General features: G+C 33.7%; 1 protein-coding gene across 3 annotated transcripts; it reads left to right on the top strand.

Annotated features, from left to right (window-relative positions):
• The first annotated feature begins 10,555 nt into the window (after positions 1 to 10,555).
• On the top strand, positions 10,556 to 21,818 carry LOC129308665 (uncharacterized). 3 transcript variants are annotated; one of them, XM_054949950.1, is made up of 28 exons: positions 10,556 to 10,715; positions 10,863 to 11,055; positions 11,168 to 11,295; positions 11,491 to 11,607; positions 11,720 to 11,866; positions 12,013 to 12,387; positions 12,487 to 12,641; positions 12,949 to 13,070; positions 13,196 to 13,287; positions 13,476 to 13,722; positions 13,818 to 13,875; positions 15,101 to 15,249; positions 15,356 to 15,426; positions 15,526 to 15,696; positions 16,109 to 16,180; positions 16,329 to 16,430; positions 16,508 to 16,597; positions 18,506 to 18,581; positions 18,665 to 18,758; positions 18,849 to 18,918; positions 19,043 to 19,222; positions 19,851 to 19,973; positions 20,065 to 20,148; positions 20,219 to 20,403; positions 20,499 to 20,637; positions 20,751 to 20,814; positions 20,979 to 21,080; positions 21,169 to 21,818. In XM_054949950.1, the coding sequence occupies exons 1-27, from the start codon at positions 10,620 to 10,622 to the stop codon at positions 21,032 to 21,034; spliced, it is 3,456 nt and encodes a 1,151-aa protein (XP_054805925.1). In that variant the 5' UTR covers positions 10,556 to 10,619; the 3' UTR covers positions 21,035 to 21,080; positions 21,169 to 21,818. The 3 variants fall into 3 exon arrangements, with proteins under 3 accessions (XP_054805925.1, XP_054805924.1, XP_054805923.1); XM_054949949.1 differs by having other exon boundaries at positions 10,557 to 10,715; positions 20,751 to 20,810; positions 20,976 to 21,080; XM_054949948.1 differs by having other exon boundaries at positions 10,557 to 10,715; positions 12,013 to 12,641; positions 20,751 to 20,810; positions 20,976 to 21,080.
• Positions 21,819 to 22,155: the final 337 nt, after the last annotated feature.

The following is a 22,155-nucleotide window of genomic DNA, read 5'->3' on the forward strand; positions in this document are numbered from 1 at the left end:
TATACAATTATGGAATCAAACTAAATGTCAAAAGGAGCGCACAAAAAAAGAGAAAAAAGAAAAATTTGTGGGACAAATCTATTATCTATATTCATATTATTAATTTTGAAGTTTCAACTATCTAATTTTTATGCTTCTAGTGTGGTCACATTGTTTACTTGACGTTCCACTTATAACCCTATCTTTTACCTTTCCTTTTTTAGTTTCGATTTATTAGTTGATTTACTTTATCTTATATGTCTTTTAACTTAATTTCTCAAATATAATGGCTTCTTTTGTTTCAGTAAGGGAAGTGTTATCTTGGACGTACATTTTAGTGGCAATATGATAGCATGTTAGACTACCTCCATTCTTATTTATTATTTTTTATGTGCTGCCAATAAAAACCAGTTACTGTGCTGCTAGTTTCATCTCCACTAAAGTGTAAGGGTAATGGCCAATGGAGCAGGAGTGGGGAAGAAGAAGATATTCCTTAGTGGTTACCATTTTTAAATTAACTATTTTTTTCACAACACTAAATTTCTTCAAAATTTAATTCAACACTTAAATTCTGTTTGCATTTGGATTGATGCAAATTTAATTTAGATCTTGAAGCTATTACCACATGTGGCAATGAGAAGAAGCAATGTTTCTATAAGTAGTTGTTACAGTAATACTTTTGGCATGTAATAAAGCAAGGACGATGAGAGAGGGTATTTTTAAATAGTTTTGTGGTGTGGAATTCATATGAAAGGTTTTTGGCTACTGTGACTTGGGTTTTTACAGGTAGATATTGCATTTTTATTTGGTTTAACCAATTTTGATTATTTGTTTTATGTGACAAACTGGCTTGTGCAGAGAGTTTTAGATTGTGTTTAGGTTATTTTTCCCCACTTGCTTATTCAATTTGAGGTTGATAATATTCTATTGGTCTACCTTTATCAATCTTGTATTTTTTTTCCTTTCCTCATAGGATGCAAGGATTCTTATCGGATTGACAAAATTATTCAAAATATTCCTAAAGATGGTTCTCCCTACTTCAAATCGCAAGCAGTTGCTCGTGTAAAAGAAGAGAAATAAGAGATTTAGACCCTAATCAAATCATCTAAAACAAGAGATTGAGGACATAAAGCAAGAGAGAAAAGCACTTCCAACAAGTGAATGAGAACATGAAGTGAGAGGTTGAAGAGAAACTTGAAGAAATTGAATATTGTGTTGTTTATTGTGATTATTGTGCAAGCTTTTTTAAGGTTGAATGTAGACTTTATTGTTTAAGAATGTTTGGGACTATTGGGTTGAAAGTTGTGGAATATAATAAAGTAGCAAGGTAGATCACTTTGTCTCCTGATGTATTATACTATACTGTATGTAATTTGTAATTCAAGTGGGTAGATGGACCACTTATGTTGTGAGTAAAGGAAATTATTGTGGAATGAAGATCAGTTAACAGGAAATTATTGTATTTTCTAATGTCATATTTTGTTTCTTCTTTTGTTTTGCTACTGTCATTTTTGTGGTTTTGGATACAAATTTTGCTGCCAAATTGAATAGCAATGAAAAAGAGCTTGACCAGTTCACTTATAAAATTTTGTACGATCATGAAACTACTAATATACATATATTATGACAAGGAAAATTTGAGCCAAACAAAAAGATGACAATCTACTTCACTTCTGCATGTCGATAAATAAAGAATTGGGAACAAAACATTTTAAAAACTAAATTTGGATTTTGTAAAAATAGAAAAAGTGAAAATTCTCATCCTGTTAATGATATTATGAAAACACATAAATTGAATCTCAACCATTTTGTTATATATATTAAAGCACAATCATCAACTATGCTTGTTTTCTTGCACCAAAATATTGCATTTGGGTGCCTTCGACCTGATTATCACTTTGAAAATCAACATAAAAGGTAAATAATAGATACTTGCTATCATATAAACTAAAATAAACTTGCTGTCATGTAAATGAAAATAATACCTTCATGAATGAAAACCTAAAGATATGAAACCATATATTTGCTAAAGATCCAAAAAAGTACTTGAGATTACAAGAAGTCCAAAATAATACTCAAGTTATTCACGAAAACCAAAACATTTAGAAGAGTACAACCATAAAGTATTACTCAAAATCTAAAGCCATATCCTATAAATTCAAAATAAAAATACCCAAGTCATTTGCTATATGCTAAACAAATTATCCTAAGAGTGGCTACTTCCACCTTATGAGTTAGATCCAGGCTGTGAACTTGCATTTAAAGCTTGCTTGAGTGCTTCACCACAAGTTCTTCGATGGCGTCCCTTTTTCCCATAAAGCTTGCACTTGAGGCTCGTATTGCTTCTTTTAAGCTTGTTCTGAGGTGGTGGCTCATCTTTCTCCCTTCTACATTTCCTTGTTGGCCTACTAGGACACTTATGGTATCTTGGAGGATCAACTGGCTCTAAGTTAGTTCTAACTCACATATCTTTTCCATTTATAGGCTGCAGCATAGGAGAATAGCAATCAGCATATTTCTCTAGAGTCAAATAGTTGTTGATGTAGTCTTGAGGATCTTCTCCCTTAGCATAGATACAAGAAACAACATGCCTGCAAGACATACACGATATCATTATTTTTTATTATGACAACCATGAAAATATAATGACCTAAACCAATACCTGCATGGAATTCCAATCAATTGCCACTAATTGCACTCACAACTCTTAAAATTAAGATTAACTAAGAACCAATAAGATTTAAATGAGACTTCAAAAATGTCATTTTCAGCCTCTATTGCTAACCACCTTCAGGACTCTTCAACCTCTTTATCAAGCCTTTTACGAGGTTGAGGACACACTCTTCCCTTATCACGATACTTTTATGCTTTGACATGATTTTTTGCAAATCTTTTCATTAGATAAATTCAAATCCGATCAAGTAAACTAACAATTGAACATTCTTGCCTCCAACAATCTACCATTGAAGGACTTTGATATGTTATTCATAATCATATCACATTTTAAGTACTCTGAAAAATGTGACTTGGTCCAACATGAAGGTTTAAAATATATCAAGTGGTCGTGCGCCTCCCTGGATACATTTTTTAGCTGCCTCATTCGTTCTTCCTATGCTTGCTTGTAAGTGGCTTTTGCTGCACGTATAACTAAATCTCTAATTACAGTACCACCTCCATACCTTGACTTTATGCTGGCATACAAATGCCTCACAAAATATCTATGTTCAGCACCTTCAAGCAAGTGTTCAAATATTTGAACTAATCCCTAAAAATGAAACACACAATTAGTAAAGTCAATATAAGGAAATACATGAAATTTTAAAACTCAAATAAATACATTTTACTGGTCTGAGATAAATACCCATCTTTTTTTTAGCCACGTTCCCAATGTCATCAAGCAAGTCTTGCAAGAACCACATCCAAGAATCCTTATTTTTGCTCTCAATCACAACCACAGCCAATGGAAAATATGGGTCGTTAAGGTCACGAGCTACTGCCACTAACAATATATCTCCAAATTGACCCTTTGAAAAGCATCTGTCAAGTTTACATTTGTTCTCACATAATTAATTGAAATAACTCTTTTTAGCATGCTTAATTGTATCTCAAACGATATCTACCTATGCCATTATTCTTTTTACAATGATTATCGCCATTTGGCAATTACATAAATCATTGACATAATATGTGTCAATTTTACTCTCAATGTAATATTATTCTCTAAGAAGTTTTTTAACTACTTAGCCTCATTCTGGCTCACATACTATTTTATTTGGCTATCAATAAATTTTTCCTCATCCGAATATATAATTCAATTTACATCATTGTATTATTTTATTATAATGGAAATCCATTATATGTAATACCAACATTTATGGTACCCCTCAAACACTCATTGGTTTCATTCCCTTATAAGACAACTTGATATGCTCAATCTTCAAGCAACATAACTCTATCATGGGATTAACATTAATTCATGTAGTAAACTCTTTAAAGTTTGAAAATGCATATATGTATATATATATTGAGCAATAGAATCATCCCCCCTTTTTTAATAACATGTTAGCATCGTGGAAATGCTCATCGACAACAAGTATCAGTTTTACACCAAAAAATTGCAAAGAAGATCTCTAACAACTTAGCCTCCAATCCAATTTTAGATTAATGAAATTGAATTTTACTATGGTATTATCATTAAATTTTAAGTTCATTACTATTAAGAGAGGATAATCACTAATGAATTTTCTCATACAAATTTATAATTCAATAAACATTCACATGTTTTATATAGTGGGAAACCGCTATTTATAATTCTATAATTCTAAAAAATATATTTTATTTATCTCATGGAACTATAATACATATAAACAAATCATTATTCATAATAATAAATATTTATGCCAAAATAATTAAATAGGTTATGCACCTATTTTTAATGATACAAGATTGAAATAGGAATTATTCTAATTCCAATTAAATGGGAATCATAAATATTTATGTCAAAATAATTAAATAGGTCATATAAACAACTCATCTCAAAATTAGACAATAGGGCTTGAGTTCAAGCAATGAGGTGGATAGATATGAAAAAACAAAAGGGAACTTATTGTTGAGGGTGTAAATACTTCAAGGATTTTTAGAGCAAGCTGATAGTTTGAGCTGGCTTCGAGATTCCAAAAGTAGATAGTGGGAGGTGAAAATACAATTTTGGTTGTCATGTTCGGCTAAGACATTGAATGAATGGGGCTTTATTGAGTCTTAAGAACTTATAGCATGTTTGGATAGGATATAAAATCAATTTTTTTGGTCAAAATCAATATTTTAATGAAAGTTATTCAAACAACCAATGAATTTAATAATTGACTAATGGCCAGAATTACGTTTTGAAATAAGTTTTGGGAGGTTGCTAATGGATTCAATTTTACTATTAAATAATATATTTTACTTCTTAAATAAAGTTTGACAAATTTAAAAATATTAAATATAACTTTATCAATAATTTAATTTTAAAAAGTAATGTCTTTTATAGTAATTTAAATAGCTAAAATCAATTTCAACATTTAAACAAATTACATTATAATATAATTAATTATAATTAAAATTAAATATAATAATTAATTATTTAATTATATCTAACTGAAATCCAAACGAGTTATCAGTAGTTAGGCAAATGCAAAAAGCATGCAAGGAAACCCAAAAAGTACTCAGCGAGAACAGAGGAAGCAAGGGTACTTATTGAAACTCATCAAGTTAGGTGGGTCTAAACTTTGCCCTTGATTTGCTTTACCTGAATTCTTTGGTCGAGGATATAGAGCGACACGCTTGCAGCTTGAAACAAACTTGTGAAACATTAAATACAAGTCATAGCTCCATCCCAAAATGTGCAATTTACGGGAAGATGGAATTAAATCAAGAAGTGATTAGCTCCATCCCAACACGCCAACAGTTCTTCCACAAAGGAAATTCTATCTACTCTCGAGGACGTCAAATCAATAATTTTTTTCAAATAACATTTAAAGGACATTATGGTCATTTCCTTTCAAAACTTATTTTCACTTTAATGCCTTGATCCTTAAATGAAATTTTAGAATTCATTGGATCTAATTTGAAATAATGTGATATCCCTGGTCTGAAATTGAAATTCTTCTATTTTATTTTTTGAAATATAGAAACCAATTTTCTAATTGGTTAAAATTATATGATTGAATTATACTAAGTTAAAATTCAGAAACTGAGTTTTAATCAGGTCTAAACTATGGGTATTGAATGGCACCGAATTAAAGTTAAAAGATTAAGTTTTAATTAAGTAAAAATCACAAGGACAAATGATTGGAATTGTGAACACTGTAATATTTTTTATCAATATATATGCAAATTTTGTAGTTTCAATTTGATTAGTAAAAAAAATTGACTCTCATTTGGTTAATAGATTTCAATCTAAGTGGTAAAAAAAAATTGACTCTCATTAGTTGAAAGATTTTAAGTTAATGTTAATATGAAAATTTATCTTGATTCATTAATAATATTTAATTTATTTTTCTATTTTTCATGTATTTTCAGTCTACTTTCATAGAAGCATTAATTCAAAAGCAGTCCCATTTTTAAATTTTTCTGATCGTTAGCATTAATTTCATCTGGCCATCCTTCTCCATTCGCTATACTTTCTCATGCTTTTTAAATTTTCTTGATCAATGAAATTCAATTTATTTTTCTATTTTTCATGTATTTTCAGTGTACTTTTCACGGGAGCATTGATTCAAGAGCATTCTTATTTTTAATTTTTTTTATTGTTAGCATTAATTCCATCTAGCTGTCCTTCTCCATTTACTATACTTTTTCATGTCTTTTCAATTTTCTTGATGCATGAGATTCAATTTATTTTTCTATTTTTCACGTATTTTCAGTCTACTTTTATGGGAGCATTGATTCAAAAGCAATCTCATTTTTAAATTTTCCTTTTCATTAGCATTAACTCCATCTGACCATCATTTTGTTTTTGTTGTACTTTCCCGTGCCTTTTCAATTTTTCTAATTAATAAGATTTAATTTTTTTTTCTATTTTTCATGTATTTTTTTAATTCACTGTACTCAATATCAATTAACCCTCATCAACTATCATCTATAAAAAAATAAAAATAAATTTAAGTTTGATTTGAATCATCAATCCTTATCTCATAATCTTCGCCCTTTAAATTGTGCATGTTTCACCATATATTATGCACTAACAAGATAATGCGGCAACTACCTAAATACTTTAAACAGGCAAAACTTGAGTAGTAGAAATATCTTTTTGGTAGCTCTTTTGTTTTGCACATAAAAAAAAGAAGAAGAATTGGGACCAAAAAAAACAAAAGAAAATAATACTATTAAAAAAAATAAGGATCTATTTGAATTTTTTCTTATATCCATATTTATGAAAATATAATTTGTATCATCATTCATAAAACTAATGTCTAATTATTTTATGTAATTGAAAATGAGGGGTTATTAAAAATTTTAAAGAATTTTTTTACTGATATTCTCTGAACGCTCTAAGAACATATATTTTTTAGGCAGGTTTTTCACTAAAGGCTCAGGAAATAAAGACGAAATATATATAAATAAAATATTCAATAAGAAAAATAATTGAATAAAAAACTTTTAAAATTTTAAAAAATTTAGTCATATTAGATGCATTGATGTCAATGGCATCGATTATATGTGTTTCAAATTCTTTAATTTCAACCTATGCAGCGCACTGAAAACTGTCTAATTTAATAAATGTTTTGTGTTATGTTAACATATTTGATGATTAGATACTGGCATTAACTCCTTTAAATTTACAGAAATTGCAATGAAGAGTGATGCGAATATCTTAATAAATATTAAATGAAACCAAGCAGCCAAATGCGCCAACTCATTGAACAGAAATCACGTGAGTGGTTACCCCGATCCCAAACGTGGATTTTTTTTTTTAAATTATTTTCTTTACATTTTGGTTTTCTCTCACTAGTAACCAGTAATCATTGTTTCGCACAAGGGGATGGATAATAACGGAAGCCTACATTTGTTATGAAAAATATTATAATTATAATGAATATCAATATTATTATTGATAAATATTACTAATTACTCCTGTTTTATTTTAACATTTAATTATTAGTTAACATAACTCGTGAAAATTTTTAACTGTGCCAAACAGCATCAAAGCAACCGGGCACACCACTGCCGGATGACACAATTCCACGCAACGAACGAGAGAAGGGGTGTCGACAGAGGAGAATGACCTATTTGGCCTCACTGTGAATCTAAATCAGATTAAATTTTAATAATACAAATTAATTTGTATTTTAAATTCTATCAAGTCCAAATTATTAAATATAATTTTAATGCCAAAACTTGTAATATTCTCTTCACTAAAACCTCTCTTGATACAGTGGAATGAGATAGTGAGCTTTTAAAATATAAGATCAAAGGACCATAATATCCCTTGCCTTTATCCAGAAAAATTCTTTCAACGTGCTCCCTTCTTCCCTGACTATTCATCGCAACGCCACATGTTCATATAGCAACATTCACTTATATGATAAAATAATATGATTAAGGTACATTTTTGTTCTTAAATTATTTTTGCAGGAGCATATAATATCCTATACTCTTTATGGCTTATTTGATATAGAGAACTGTTTTTGATAAAAGTGAAAACGAAAGTGAGATATAAAAAAAATGCCTAGTATGCAGATGGAATTAGAATAAAAAATTTATTTGGTATTATTTTTATGTTTTGAAAATACTAATACGCCTTTGAAAATAAAAATAGCCCATTCAACACCAATACGAAGCTACTGCCATGGAGAAACAAAATAACCATCTTCCAAGAAAAAAATGAGGAAGATGACAGTATTCCATAGTTGCAGAATATTACACTTGTCCTGTTGCAAAGATCATGAAAGTTCCATATGCCTCTTGTGCTGTTATAAAAAATAGTTAAAAGAGAAAGACATAACAAGAACCAAATCGAAGATGTAATCAAAATCATGATATTGCTCTAGTCAATGTTAATGAGAGTGGAAATAAGAAGTGCACAATGGTTATTGAGCAAATATGTTCAAGAATAAGAGCAAGGCAAAGAAATTTGAGTACAAAATACCCATATCTACAACCTGATATGCTTTGCTAGAAAAGACAGAGATCTGAAAGTCGTTGCTGGGTAGAGTGCCGTGATCGTCATTGCTGGCAGAGGATCGGTGTTGTCATTGCCAGTGGAGGACAGTTGCTGTTGCCGGTAGACGGTCAGTGAACTTGAAGCACCGCCGCATTTGGTTAGTGTGAGGGGAGAAGCTTAAAGGACAAAGATGACAAACGAGGAAGGAAGTGAGAGAGGAACCCAGTTCCATAGGTATGGGGAAGGAATTGAGTTCCATCATTTTTTTATGGAAGTGACTTTCTTAAAGAAATGGGTGGTTTCAGCATACCAAACATCATATTTTCTAGGTTTCACTTCCACTTCTGTTGCCACTTCTTCACTCCCAATTTCACTCTACCCCATTAATGTTAATATTAAAGTAATTAAATCATAGCAACGTTGCTCTTAACGTTAAATAGGCAAATGTTGACTATTAATTTTACTCAGTCAATAATAAATTTAACTCAAATCGTATCAATATAACTAATGAAATAATTAAATTGTAATAATATTGTTCTTGAAATAATTAAATCATAGCAATATTGTTCTTTATATTAATTTTGAGTTGTAAAGTTAATGGTCAATATCTATCCATTTAACATCAGGGGCAACATTGTCATGATTTAATTACTTCAAGGGTGATATTGTTATGACAAAAAATTTAGGACACTGTGTGCTTGTGCAAAAATAATTCAAGTACAAAAATAGATTTTAACCCTAAAATAATACAAGTCAACAATTTGAGATTGATTGTATTTTCATATCAACGTCCATAAAGACTATGAATACAAGATTGGAGATGATGAGCACAGTTTCATTGAGATGCTGTTGAATTAATCTTTCTCTTCATACTAATTTGTTGTGTGAATTCTTGCTTCCCCTATGATCTCTCCTTCAATTTGCATCAATTCCATTAAAGTTTACCAGCAAAGATCTAAAATGAATTTGAAAACTGATGTGAGGCAAAATAAACACAAAGCACTGGGGCAAGTGCTCTTCCAATTACGATGTGGCATCATTTGGCTAATTCTAGGACAATAGCTCTTTCAAAGCCCTCACTAATGCCAATGATGAGAACCATTTGAGAGGCTGCAGTTCCTCCTTTGCAAACAATGTTCATCTTATTAAGTGACGTCTTGCACCTGTCATATTTTATTGAGGCACTGGTGGCATTTGAAATTGAAAGGAAGCATTTTTAAATTCATGTACCATTTAAAGTTTAAACTCTTGAAATTATCTTTGTTGAACTCATCTTCTCTTCCCCCTCCTTCGATCACTAAGTTTGTGCATTTTAAATTAAATACAAAGAAGAGAGGAAGCAGGGTGGCATGATGATTGGAGAAGAGGAAGCAGATATTAGATATACGATAGTTAAAAATAGGTGTCAAATTTATAAATTTATAAACAAAGATAGTTTAGTCACTTAAGATTTTATTTTTAAGAATGGATCTTCTAATGCGTTAATAAAATGGTTATTAATAAAAATAATGGATGAGGGCTCCCATGAACCAAACAACAAAATTCCTCTTCCATTCCCATTCTAGTTCATCAAGCCTATTACATTGGACCAATCATGACATATGGGGAGAAGCCACTTCCATTCCCCATAAAAAACACAAGAGGAGAGACCTAACGAAACTCCAAACAATTATGCGGCCCACCCCGGCGTACAATAATAATATCCAGAGTGATCCACTGTACGCTACCTATTGTCATGATCAGAGACCAGGGTTCTAACTTACGCGTGTCGTGTATTTTATCAGCTGGTCGAGCAACGGGAGTAACCAAACCATCGTGCCCCAACTAGACAGCAGAAGAAAAGCGAGATAATAGTAACAATAATAATAAAAAACAGAGAGTTATATACATATCTATCTATATATTTAATAAAATTCTTTAAAATCATTTGATATCCCCCACATCCTTCTCTCATCGATATAGAGAGGAGAAACCAAAAGAACCAGAAGGGAGAAGCATGGTTTCAACGAGACGTAGTGGATCTCTCTCTGGCAACAATTCCAAAAGATCTTCTTCTTCGGATGATAACCCTCCCTCACCGAAGCGTCAAAAGGTTTCATATAATCAATTGGGATAGAAATGCTTCACTTTTCAGTTTGTTTCCAACGTTTTCGAATGTTGAAGCGTCAAAGATTTCCTTTTCCTTTTCTGTTTTGACGGCTTTTTGAGATTTGGGTTTATGGTTTTGTTGGATTTTTAGGCTGAAAATGGCGGTCCGTCGGAGAAACCGAAGCCGGCAGCGGAGAATTCTAAAGAAGTAAGTACTCCTGAGCCGGCGGTTGATCCTGGAGAATGCGATGCTCAGATCGCTGGAGATGGCACTGGTGATGGCCTTACTTCTGGCAAGGGTGATGCTGCGGCGGGTGTCGCTGTGGCGCTGCCGATCGGTGATGGTACATTTTTAGCTGTTTGAAATTCTAATTTGCTATCAACGTATCACTAACTTGACTTTGGCTATAAGTCTAATATATTTTTATTTCAACGCTTAATTCCTTTTACTTTAAGGGTCTTCGCCGACTTTGGTTGTTGATAAGCCCAGGGGTTCCTTGTCTTCGTGGAATATATATCAGAAGCAAAGTCCAAGTTCTGAGACCTCCGCACCTTGGTGCAAGCTTCTGTCGCAGTCTGCCCTGGTAATTAATATTCATTGAAGTGAAGTGAATGGAAAAGGGAAATATAATTAGGCACTCATTTGTTTAGTTGGCCGCACTTTCGTTCCACCGTGCCAAATGATTGTGGTAGTTAAAACGTTTGATTGTTCACTCATGTAGCATGGGGGCTTAATCAGTTAATTTTTTTAAGAAAATTCGAATATGTATATGCTGCAGAACCCAAATGTTTCCATTTGCACACCCAACTTCACAATTGGTTCCAGTAGAAATTGCAACTTTCCATTGAAGGATCAGACTATAAGTGGAAATCTATGCAAGATTAAGCATACCCAGGTGCATTCTTAAACTAAACAACCTTTCCTCGATGGATTCTTGGACCACTAATTTGGTGCAAATACGTTAGGATGTGAATTTGTTTTGATTTTCTGTTTCTGAAACTATTCAGCGTGAGGGATGTGCTGTAGCCTTGCTGGAGAGTACTGGTAGCAAAGGATCTGTGCTAGTTAATGGGACAATTGTCAAGAAGAACGGCAACTGTGTGCTTAACTCGGGTGATGAAGTGGTCTTTGGTTTGCTGGGAAATCATTCTTATGTATCCTTTGAGCATTTTGCTATTCTTTTGTCTCCATTTTCACCTTTAGATCAATAGAGTCTGTTGTTCTACTCCCCCATTATTTCCTGCGTGTTAGTTGATTTAGTATACCTGCATGAGTGTTTCCTTGAATTATCTGGGCTTAGATTTTTCAGCAGCTAAATACTGATGTTGCAGTTAAGGGTGCAGAAATTCAGGGTGGTGTAGGGAAATTTCTGCAGCTTGAAAGGAGAACTGGAGACCCCTCAGCTGTGGCTGGGGCTTCCATTTTGGCTTCTCTTTCTAGCTTTAGACAAGATCTCTCAAGATGGAAATCTCCGTCTCAGAATAATAATAAAGCCCAGCAGGGTACTGATGTCTCTGCTCATTCTGCTCATCATGATAATACAGAAATTGAGCTTGATGGTCCGGAAGGCAACTCAGCTCCAAACGTAGAGAGTGACAAAGCAGCTGATGTTGGAGCAAGTGACAAGAATCATCCAATGGAATGCGATCCAGATGCAAGCACGGAGGCAGGCAATGTAAAACTTTCTGGGATGACTGATTTCCTAAGGCCTTTCCTCAGGATCTTAGCTCGATCTAGTTGTAAACTGAATTTGAGCAAAAGTATCTTTAAACAGGTATTGGAAGAAAGAAATGGGACGAGGGATATGCTGGCAGCATCAACCTCGGGTATGTCTGTGCGCTGTGCGGTGTTCAAAGAAGATGTTCATGCTGCAATATTGGATGGAAAAGACATAGAAGTGTCATTTGACAACTTCCCATATTATTTAAGGTATAATTTTTTTTTTGTTCTATAATATTTGTGTCATATAATTTATGTGGCCAACCCTATCTAGTGGGATAAGGCTTGTTGTTGTTGTTCTATAATATTTGTGATATTTTTTTAGAGATCATACAATTGTATAAATAAAACATGGCAGTCATTTTGAAATATGTATTGAGGTGTCTGAACTTTTTTCTGTTTATTTTTGAAACATAGTGAAGATTTTTCTTCATGAGTTTGACTTGATTGACTTCATATTATTGCTTTACAGCTTCACTTTTAATTGTCTTTATTATTATTATTATTTTTTTTGCAGTGAGAACACAAAAAATGTCTTGGTTGCAGCTTGCTTTATTCACCTGAAGCATAAGGAACATGCAAAATACACAACAGATCTTACAACTATTAACCCTCGTATTTTACTTTCTGGACCTGCAGGTATTTGGCTATTGAACTGTTCCTCTTCACCGGTCACCCCCTTTTTCTCTTTTTGTCACAAGTTTCTGTCATTGTGACTAATGGTTCCAATAATGAGGGAAATTGTGAATTTTTATCGTTTGCAGGGTCAGAAATTTATCAGGAGATGCTGGCAAAAGCACTTGCTAATTACTTTGGGGCTAAGTTGCTCATATTTGATAGCCATTTGCTTTTGGGTGTAAGATGAAGTTTCCTTCTTGGTCTGATATAGGGACTAAGCCATGCATACTGTATTTGTATTCCTGTTGTGTCATTGAAATTGTGATGATGAATCTTCAGTTTCTGTCAATATATTTTTTTTTAAAAATTCTTTTTCTTGAAAGAGTTATTAAATTACTAATCGGTAGGATTTACGAACGAAAATAGGGTTTATCATCCAAAGAAGCAGAGCTACTCAAAGATGGGCTTATTGTTGAAAAAACCTGCAACTGCACCAAGCAAAGTTCTACAGCCACCGACTTGGCTAGGAATGTGGACCCATCAACTAGTGAAACAGATACGCCTAGCCCTCCAAATGCACCTACTTCTTATGGCCTTGAATCTCAACCTAAAACTGAGACCGATACTGCGCCTTCCACTTCTGGGACAACTAAAAATTGTTTGTTTAAAATAGGTATATATATTCCATTTTTCAACCATCATTATGAAGCCTTGGTTTTATTACTTTTGCGTTCTTCATTATATATATATATATATATAATCATGCAGGTGACAGGGTGAAATATAGCTGCTCATCTTCTGGTGGTTTGTATCAGCCATCCTCAAGGTGCAAATTTATAGTATAATTTCCTGGGTTGATTTCTTGTTTCTCATTCACACCAATGTGTATGTGTTTTTGCGTCTGTTGTATGATGTTTATGTTATCATATGCTGGCGTAACCTTTTAGACTTGGCATAGCAGTAGTATAGTGAATGAAAACTTGAAACTTTATTCGTCAAAATAGGCTGGTCATAGCAGAGTCTTAAATACCATTGTTTATTATATAATCATTAGGGTTTTTGCCTTAAATGGTCAACAGTATAGTTTATGCTGGATTCTGATTAGAATACTACTTCTAGAAAGGGGCTTCTTTTCTTTTTGGTTTTTTTGTTTGGGTTTATAAAGCACCAATACTTCAAGAAAGTAAATGTACCTTTATCTGATAAATATTTGATATGATACACATACTGTACTTCATGATACTTATCATATATTCTGACATTTGAATTATGAATTTTCTCAACAAAATATTTATATATTACTTAAAAGCTTAAAAAACAATATATTTGTTATTGTTATAAATATTTTTATATTACTTGAGAAATTCTTGTTTGAAACTGAAGATATTCATACTTATATCCTAAAATTTTGAATACATATATATATATATATATATATTTGTACTTTTATCCGAAAATTTTGAAATTGATTATACCGCCATGTCATGCTATATTGTATCCAATACACATACGGCATACCCGTAATAGTGCTTCTTAGGTAAGTAAGTGCTACTTAAGGTGACTGCATTTCTGAATAGCTAAATTACTAATTTTAGTTGACCTTAAGTTGCTGGGCTAAAGATTGGTCTGCAGGCTAATTTTTGGTGTGGTTACAAGTGCTGCAGCAGTTTGAGATGATTTACTGCTAACAAGAAAACATTTCAACTTAATGTTGATTTGCATAGGTTGTTACTACTGCTTTATTAGGACCTCCTATGTGTGAAACAGTCGAAGGGCCTGCAATAAAAAAGTGTGGACAATGCTTTGATTCTCATGTAGATCATATTTCAATTTAAATTTTAAAATATTGGTAAACGAAATGGGCTATTGGTTCTAATTGAGAACATTACTGGGGGACTAGATTTTATGTATCTCTTTATGCAGTTCATCACTCTTCATAATTTACCAATCCTATTATTCTTACATGCATTCCCCCCTTTTTTCTTGTTTGAATTTTAGTTTTTCATTTTTTCCTTTTAATGTTGCTTAGCAATATTATATGGACAATGTAGGGGCCCACCTAATGGAAGTCGGGGGAAGGTTGTTTTATGTTTTGATGATAATCCTTCGTCAAAAATTGGTGTAAGATTTGATAAGTCCATACCTGATGGAGTTGATCTTGGAGGTGCCTGTGAGGGAGGTCAAGGATTTTTCTGCAATGGTATGATTTCATTGATAAGATACATTTATATGTTCAGTTTTTCTCTAGTCTTGTATGAAAGTGTATCTTGTTCTTGGATAATAAATATCTCTTTTACTCTTCCTAGTTAGTGATCTTCGATTGGAAAATAGTTTTGTGGAGGAGTTGGACAAATTACTTATCAATACATTATTTGAGGTATCCTTTCTTTCCACCCTGTTGTCTTAAAAAAATATTTATCACCATTTTGTTCTTTAATTTTACTCCAGCTTTTCTATGTCTTTGTTTTGGTTTTAGGTTGTTTGTAGTGAGAGCAGAACTGCGCCTTTCATTTTGTTCATGAAAGATGCTGAGAAGTCTATCGTAGGAAATGGAGATCCATATTCATTTAAAAGTAGGCTTGAAAAGCTTCCAGACAATGTGGTTGTTATAGGCTCGCATACTCACACTGACAGTCGGAAGGAGAAGGTATAGTTGTTTTGATTTTCTTGAATATACTAATTTATGATCCTGAAATGTCATACATTTTGGAAATTGAGTGACCAAACTTATGCCTGGCTTTCTGGGAAATGATTACAAGTTCATAATAGCCAACTGCTAGATTATCTGGGTAAAGTTTGATGTATAACATCTCATTTCAATGAGATCTTGTTGAAAGGATGAAATTCTAGTTTCTAAAGAACTGCATTTTGAGTGGTTATGGGCTTAACGTATCTGTTTTTGTTCAATGTTAATTGAGAAACTGGCAAAGAAGGTGGATGATAATTGATGTAGTATACAAAATTACAGATTGAGCACCCATTAGCTGCATACGTGCAATTGTGTCATTGGCTATGTTTCCTATTGACCTTTTGAATTTTTCAATTATTTTTCCCACCAGTCACATCCAGGGGGTTTGCTTTTTACGAAGTTTGGAAGCAATCAAACTGCCCTTCTTGACTTGGCTTTCCCGGTAATGACTCTGTCTCCTATTGAATTTATTGCAAGTATATTTGTTTCTTTTTTTTTTGGTATGATGTTTAATCTACTGGATTTCTCATCTATAGCAGCACTGTATCTCTTTAATTTTCTCTATATAACAGTCTCTTTTATCATTCCAGGATAGTTTTGGAAGATTGCATGAGAGGGGGAAGGAAGTCCCAAAGCCAAACAAAACTTTGACTAAGCTTTTTCCTAATAAAGTTACAATTCATATGCCACAGGTTTGTACGCTGGATTGCACATGATCAGTCGTGCTCTTCTTATGTCATATATTGTTGATAACTTTTTCCTGTCATAGGATGAGGCACTTCTAGCATCCTGGAAGCAGCAGCTGGATCGAGATGCTGAGACTCTAAAAATCAAGGCAAACTTGCATCACCTGCGCACGGTGAGTTCCTATCGTGGGCCCATTTGACTTTTGAACAATTGTTTCTATTAGGATCTTAGGGTGGGTTTGGTTCAAGAGAAGGGGAGGAGGGATAAAGGGGAGGGAAAGAAGGGTAATGATCCCTTGTTTGGATTGATTGAAGAGGAGGGATTTTAATGAACCTTTGTTTATTTTAGGATGGGAGGGGAGGAGAACTAATAAGAAGTGGACAGTTTTATCCCTGTCAAATTTAAGTTGGTTTTTATTTTTTTGCTTTGATATATTCTTAACAAAATTGTTATATTATAATTTATTAATTTTTTTTATTTTAAGGATATGAATATTTTCAATCTATATTAATAGCATTTTTTTTTGAAGAACCAATATATTAATATTACATTTTATTACCGTGTCTAATGAAAAAAATATTAAAATTTTAGAGATTAATAATTATATGTTGATTTTTATAAGGTGATCAAATTTATTTTATTATAAGAAAGAGAGGAAGATAATGCATAATTTTTTTTAATATCGGGTAGATTGGGATTTTCAAAGTAATAAATGAGTAATTTAGTCCGTAAATATTTTCTTTCCCCTCCCTTCCTCTCCAATTTTTTAATCAACCAAGGAACACCCCTCCCCTCCCCTTTATTAAATACCAACCAAAGGGAGGGGAGCCCCTCCCCTCCAAATATCAAACGTGTATAACTTGATGCATTAGAATTTAAGTAGTTTATAACCAACTTTTCATTTTTTATGGGCCTCCAGAGGGAGCAAATGAACATGAAGTATGAAAATGTTTAGGCAACCAAAAGTAGGAAGAACCTATGCATTTTTAGTCTATGCTTGTACGTAAGTGATATGCGGATCTATTCTGTGGTCGTAGAACTAATGTGCTTTGCATGCTTTCGTGACTGTATACTTGGTAGCTATGACTTGAGAGGTGAGGTTAAGTCTTTTTTGCCAGACTGACATTTGAGTGTTACAATCAATCAGCAGTTGACTGTCTGGTATTTTTGCAAATGCCACTTCTTGTTCAATTAGCAACAATGCTTTAAAGCAGGCTTCTAGGAATGAACGTATATTGTATGCATCAGAGTAGAGAGAATATTACGATAATTCTAGATCTTATTCACTATCATACTTATGAAGAAAGAAGGGATTCTATTGACTAAAAATGACGAAAATTACAAGCTATTTACAAACACTTGGTTATTAAATGCTGTCATCTACCATTTGACTAGTAACTTTTTACAGATAAAGGCAGCCTAAATAGGTAATAGTCTAACACCATCGAGTGCTGTCACCTACCATCTACTAACTACTAACTTTTTACAGATAAAGGCAACCTGAATAAGTATTAGTCTAACGCTGCCCATGTAGTAATGTAATTCTTTGAAACTACTTTGTGATCTCGTCAAGAAATATTGGTTTCAGGCAACTATGATATATTACTTGCTCATAAGTGATTTAGAATGAAAGACCATATACCTTGGATATTTACTTGGTATTATGAAGGGTAGTTTCTTTTGTTCTATCAATTGCATTTGGGTAATTGCTTCTTGTTGTCCTGCCTCTTGTTTCCTCTTCTTTTCTCCCCTTGCTATCTTTTTTAATAACATATAAAAACAATGGTGAAAGGGAGTTTGTTAAACGCATTTTTCAGTTCTATTTTGGAGAGAAAATGAGTAATTTTTATGAATGCATTTTTAATTTGCAATTTTAATCAATAGCAAAACCTATCCTCTCTCCATTTGCTTTTCTCTTATTTTATTCATTTGTTTTGTCTTCTCATGCAAGGGTCAGATTCAGCAAGTTACTAACGTTTAAGGTTTTGTTGTGTTAAACTGGATAGCGGGATAAAAATGTTTACTGTTGTGGTTGTGGTGTTGGTGTTCTTAACTTATGCAGTCAATCAATTTTTTGTAGGTTTTGAGTCGTTGTGGAATGGAATGTGAAGGACTTGAGTCTTTGTGCATTAAAGACCAGGCGCTTACAAATGAAAGTATGTTCTGCTAATAAGTATACGAAAGCTTTAAGCTTTGCTGGTCAAATTACTCTTTTTATATCATGTTCTCTATATTGCAGATGCAGAGAAGATAATTGGTTGGGCTTTAAGCCACCACCTCATGCAGAACCCTGAAGCTGATTCTAATTCCAAACTTGTATTGTCTTGCGAAAGGTAATTGCTAGCTTGCAACAGTTGTGTGGAATACTATATTTACTGTGCTGTAACTTTTTAATCATGTTGCCATTTTTGCCATGCTACCAGCATCCAGTATGGCATTGGGATATTGCAGGCCATTCAAAATGAGTCCAAGAGCTTGAAGAAGTCTTTGAAGGTGATTGTTATGCACTTGTACTAGATTGTATAATAGATTCATTCTATCGTGGATGTTTAACTACTGTGTTTATTCAAAGGCTGTCATCTTAATGATTTTTACTCATTGTGTTGGCTGAATCTAGGATGTTGTAACAGAAAATGAGTTTGAGAAGAGGCTGTTGGCTGATGTAATTCCTCCTAGTGACATTGGTGTTACTTTTGATGATATTGGAGCTCTTGAAAATGTCAAGGATACACTGAAGGAGTTGGTGATGCTTCCTTTGCAGAGGCCGGAGCTTTTTTGCAAGGGGCAATTAACCAAGGTTCACTTTACAAATTGAAGTGCATTGTGTTGTTTAACGTGCTTTCTGCTTATCATGTTTGCTGACTGTCTGCAAGTTATATTGTTATTGTTTTTCATATGCTTTTTCCTAATTTCTTGATTGTCAATGGCTATTCATTGGAATTCTACCAATATTAAATGAGTTTACGCATCATTGCCTTATATTTTGTTACCATCAATATTGAAAAATCATCTGATGAAATTTAAGATTTGTTGCCTCATTGTGTCCATCGCATCCTTTGGAATTCATTGCATCTGTTGGCATTCGAGAGGCTAGACTCTTGGCACCACACTTTCAAAAATATGTCCTAAAACTCCCACTGGAAGTACCAAAGCAACTATTTATCTAGAAGTAACATTCATCACTCCCTAATAGAGCCCATGCTTAAAGCACTCTAGTTCAGCACTTCCTTTTCCATGTATTCAGGATCCTTAGGATAATTCCCTGTACCAGCAGAATTATTCCGTTCTACTCCTTGTGCTTTCCTTGATTTCTTCTTGCATGTCTTAATAAACCCAGCAGCTCTATCAGATTGACCTATGAAATTATATAGGAAAGCAATTTATTGGTGCACCTAACAGGCTATTTGTCAAAATGTTGTGTACAGCCTTGCAAGGGTATCTTATTGTTTGGGCCCCCAGGAACTGGAAAGACAATGCTTGCAAAGGCTGTTGCCACTGAAGCAGGTGCTAACTTCATCAACATTTCCATGTCAAGCATTACGTCTAAGGTTAATTTTGTGCTCATTTGGTGGCTTTTGTCATTTTGTATTATTTTATTGTGCCCTTTGTAACTTTGTTTCTTGCCACCTTTTGCCACAGTGGTTTGGTGAGGGTGAAAAATATGTGAAAGCTGTCTTCTCTCTGGCCAGTAAAATTGCTCCTAGTGTTATATTTGTTGATGAAGTAAGCTTTTTACCCAGCATCTTTTTTGGTATTAATTCAAAGGAGTTGTCTTAACTAATGTCTTTTATAGGTTGACAGCATGTTGGGCAGGAGGGAAAATCCAGGGGAGCATGAGGCCATGCGCAAGATGAAAAATGAATTCATGGTGAACTGGGATGGCTTACGTACGAAGGATACCGAGCGAATTCTAGTGCTTGCAGCCACTAATAGGCCTTTTGACCTTGATGAGGCTGTCATCCGGAGGCTGCCACGAAGGTGAATATCATGTTCAACTGCATCTTCTTTCTTATTTATTAGCCTAAAGAGTATTGGCATGTGTTAGATCTTGTGTGATCTTTGGTCTTGTGCAGATTGATGGTAAATTTGCCAGATGCTCCAAATAGGGCAAAAATATTGAAAGTTATACTAGCAAAAGAGGATTTGTCTCCTGATGTCGACTTGGAAGCAGTTGCCAATATGACTGACGGATATTCTGGAAGTGATCTCAAGGTTATGGGTGTTCCTTTTCTGTTTGTGTTATATGACAATATATGTTAACTTGACAGTGTTGTCGTTACTTTGTCAAAATTTGGGGTGCCTTCATACTTGCTCTCATACTGCAGAATCTTTGCGTGACTGCTGCACATCGCCCAATTAAAGAGATATTAGAGAAGGAAAAAAAGGTAGGTTTTTCTTCTACACGTCTTAGCAGTATGTGACTTTGCCAGTGATGGTTGAAGTAGGTTGCATGAATCATTTTGCTTTATCTACAAGCTTGTCGGACATGTTATAAAAAAGTTTAATTGGAAGCTTGGCTATTATGATGTGAGATGTTTGATGCATGACAGGAGCGCGCTGCTGCTCTGGCAGAAGGCAGATCTCCTCCGGCATTAAGTGGCAGTGCTGATATCCGATCTTTAAACATGGAGGACTTTAAAGATGCTCATGAACGGGTATAAGCTTCCCACCTCTCCTTTCCCTGCCTTTCGGAGCTCTTGTTCTGGAATAAAATAAGTAACTTATCATGTTATTCTGTGCCAGGTATGTGCAAGTGTTTCCTCTGAATCCGTAAATATGACTGAGCTCTTACAATGGAATGAACTATACGGCGAAGGTGGTTCGAGAAGAAAGAAAGCACTCAGCTATTTCATGTGAGAGTTTCTCCTCTGTACAAATTTTCTCCCCCCATTGCTGCCTCCATCTCCCAAACCATGCATATTTGTATGGGCGCCTGCTGTCAAGCCATTTCATTTGTAAAATGAATTATAGGTCCTTAAAAGACAATTTTTTCTTACCAATGGGAGGTGGGCTTTTGAAAGGAGTATAGCCTCCCAGAGTTTTGGCCATGCTCCTACAGCTTTTGTTTTGATCCTCACCCCCTTGCTGCCAGCACAAAGGAAGCGCATTGAAATATTTTTCCCCCCTAGAGTTATGATTATGAGCTTACTAGTAAAACGTGAAAGATGACAAGTTAGATGACCCGGTGGATATGCTTATGTTCAGTACTAATATTTGCTGGAACAATAAACATCTAGATCATGACCATCACCTGCTGTATGTACATAAATTGCATGTTAGAGCCCTCGTTAGGTGGTTTCCTATTTCCGCAAGTAAATCAAGATTTTATTGGACTTGTGTAATGCTGATAAATCTGTCAGTGTTCGAGTTTAATTGAATGCCATTTACAGAGAGGTGACATCTTTTAGTCTATTTGTACTGCAAGGCTTTGTTGTAGCGCCTTTATTATGAATTGCCAGAGTTGTCATGTTTTTCCTTTCTTTTATTCTTACATGGTTATGTCGTATAGGTTGCGTCACAGACACACAGATTTCTAGCTATGTTAGTTTTTCCACATTCATGCATCTAGAAAGAGTTCATATCTTATCGGTATGTGCACTTGTTATTTTTCTTTTTCAATGCACCATGTATGTTTAATTTTTTTACTGTTGCTGTTGATTTTAATGTAATGTAATGGATTATATCAATAAGTTTTTCCTCTCTTTCTTACGTGGTTATGTCGTATAGGTT

This window comes from Prosopis cineraria, unplaced genomic scaffold, assembly GCF_029017545.1.
Source record: "Prosopis cineraria cultivar Desert tree isolate PC_DT_omini unplaced genomic scaffold, ASM2901754v1 PC4, whole genome shotgun sequence".
NCBI classification, from domain to species: Eukaryota; Viridiplantae; Streptophyta; class Magnoliopsida; order Fabales; family Fabaceae; genus Prosopis; species Prosopis cineraria.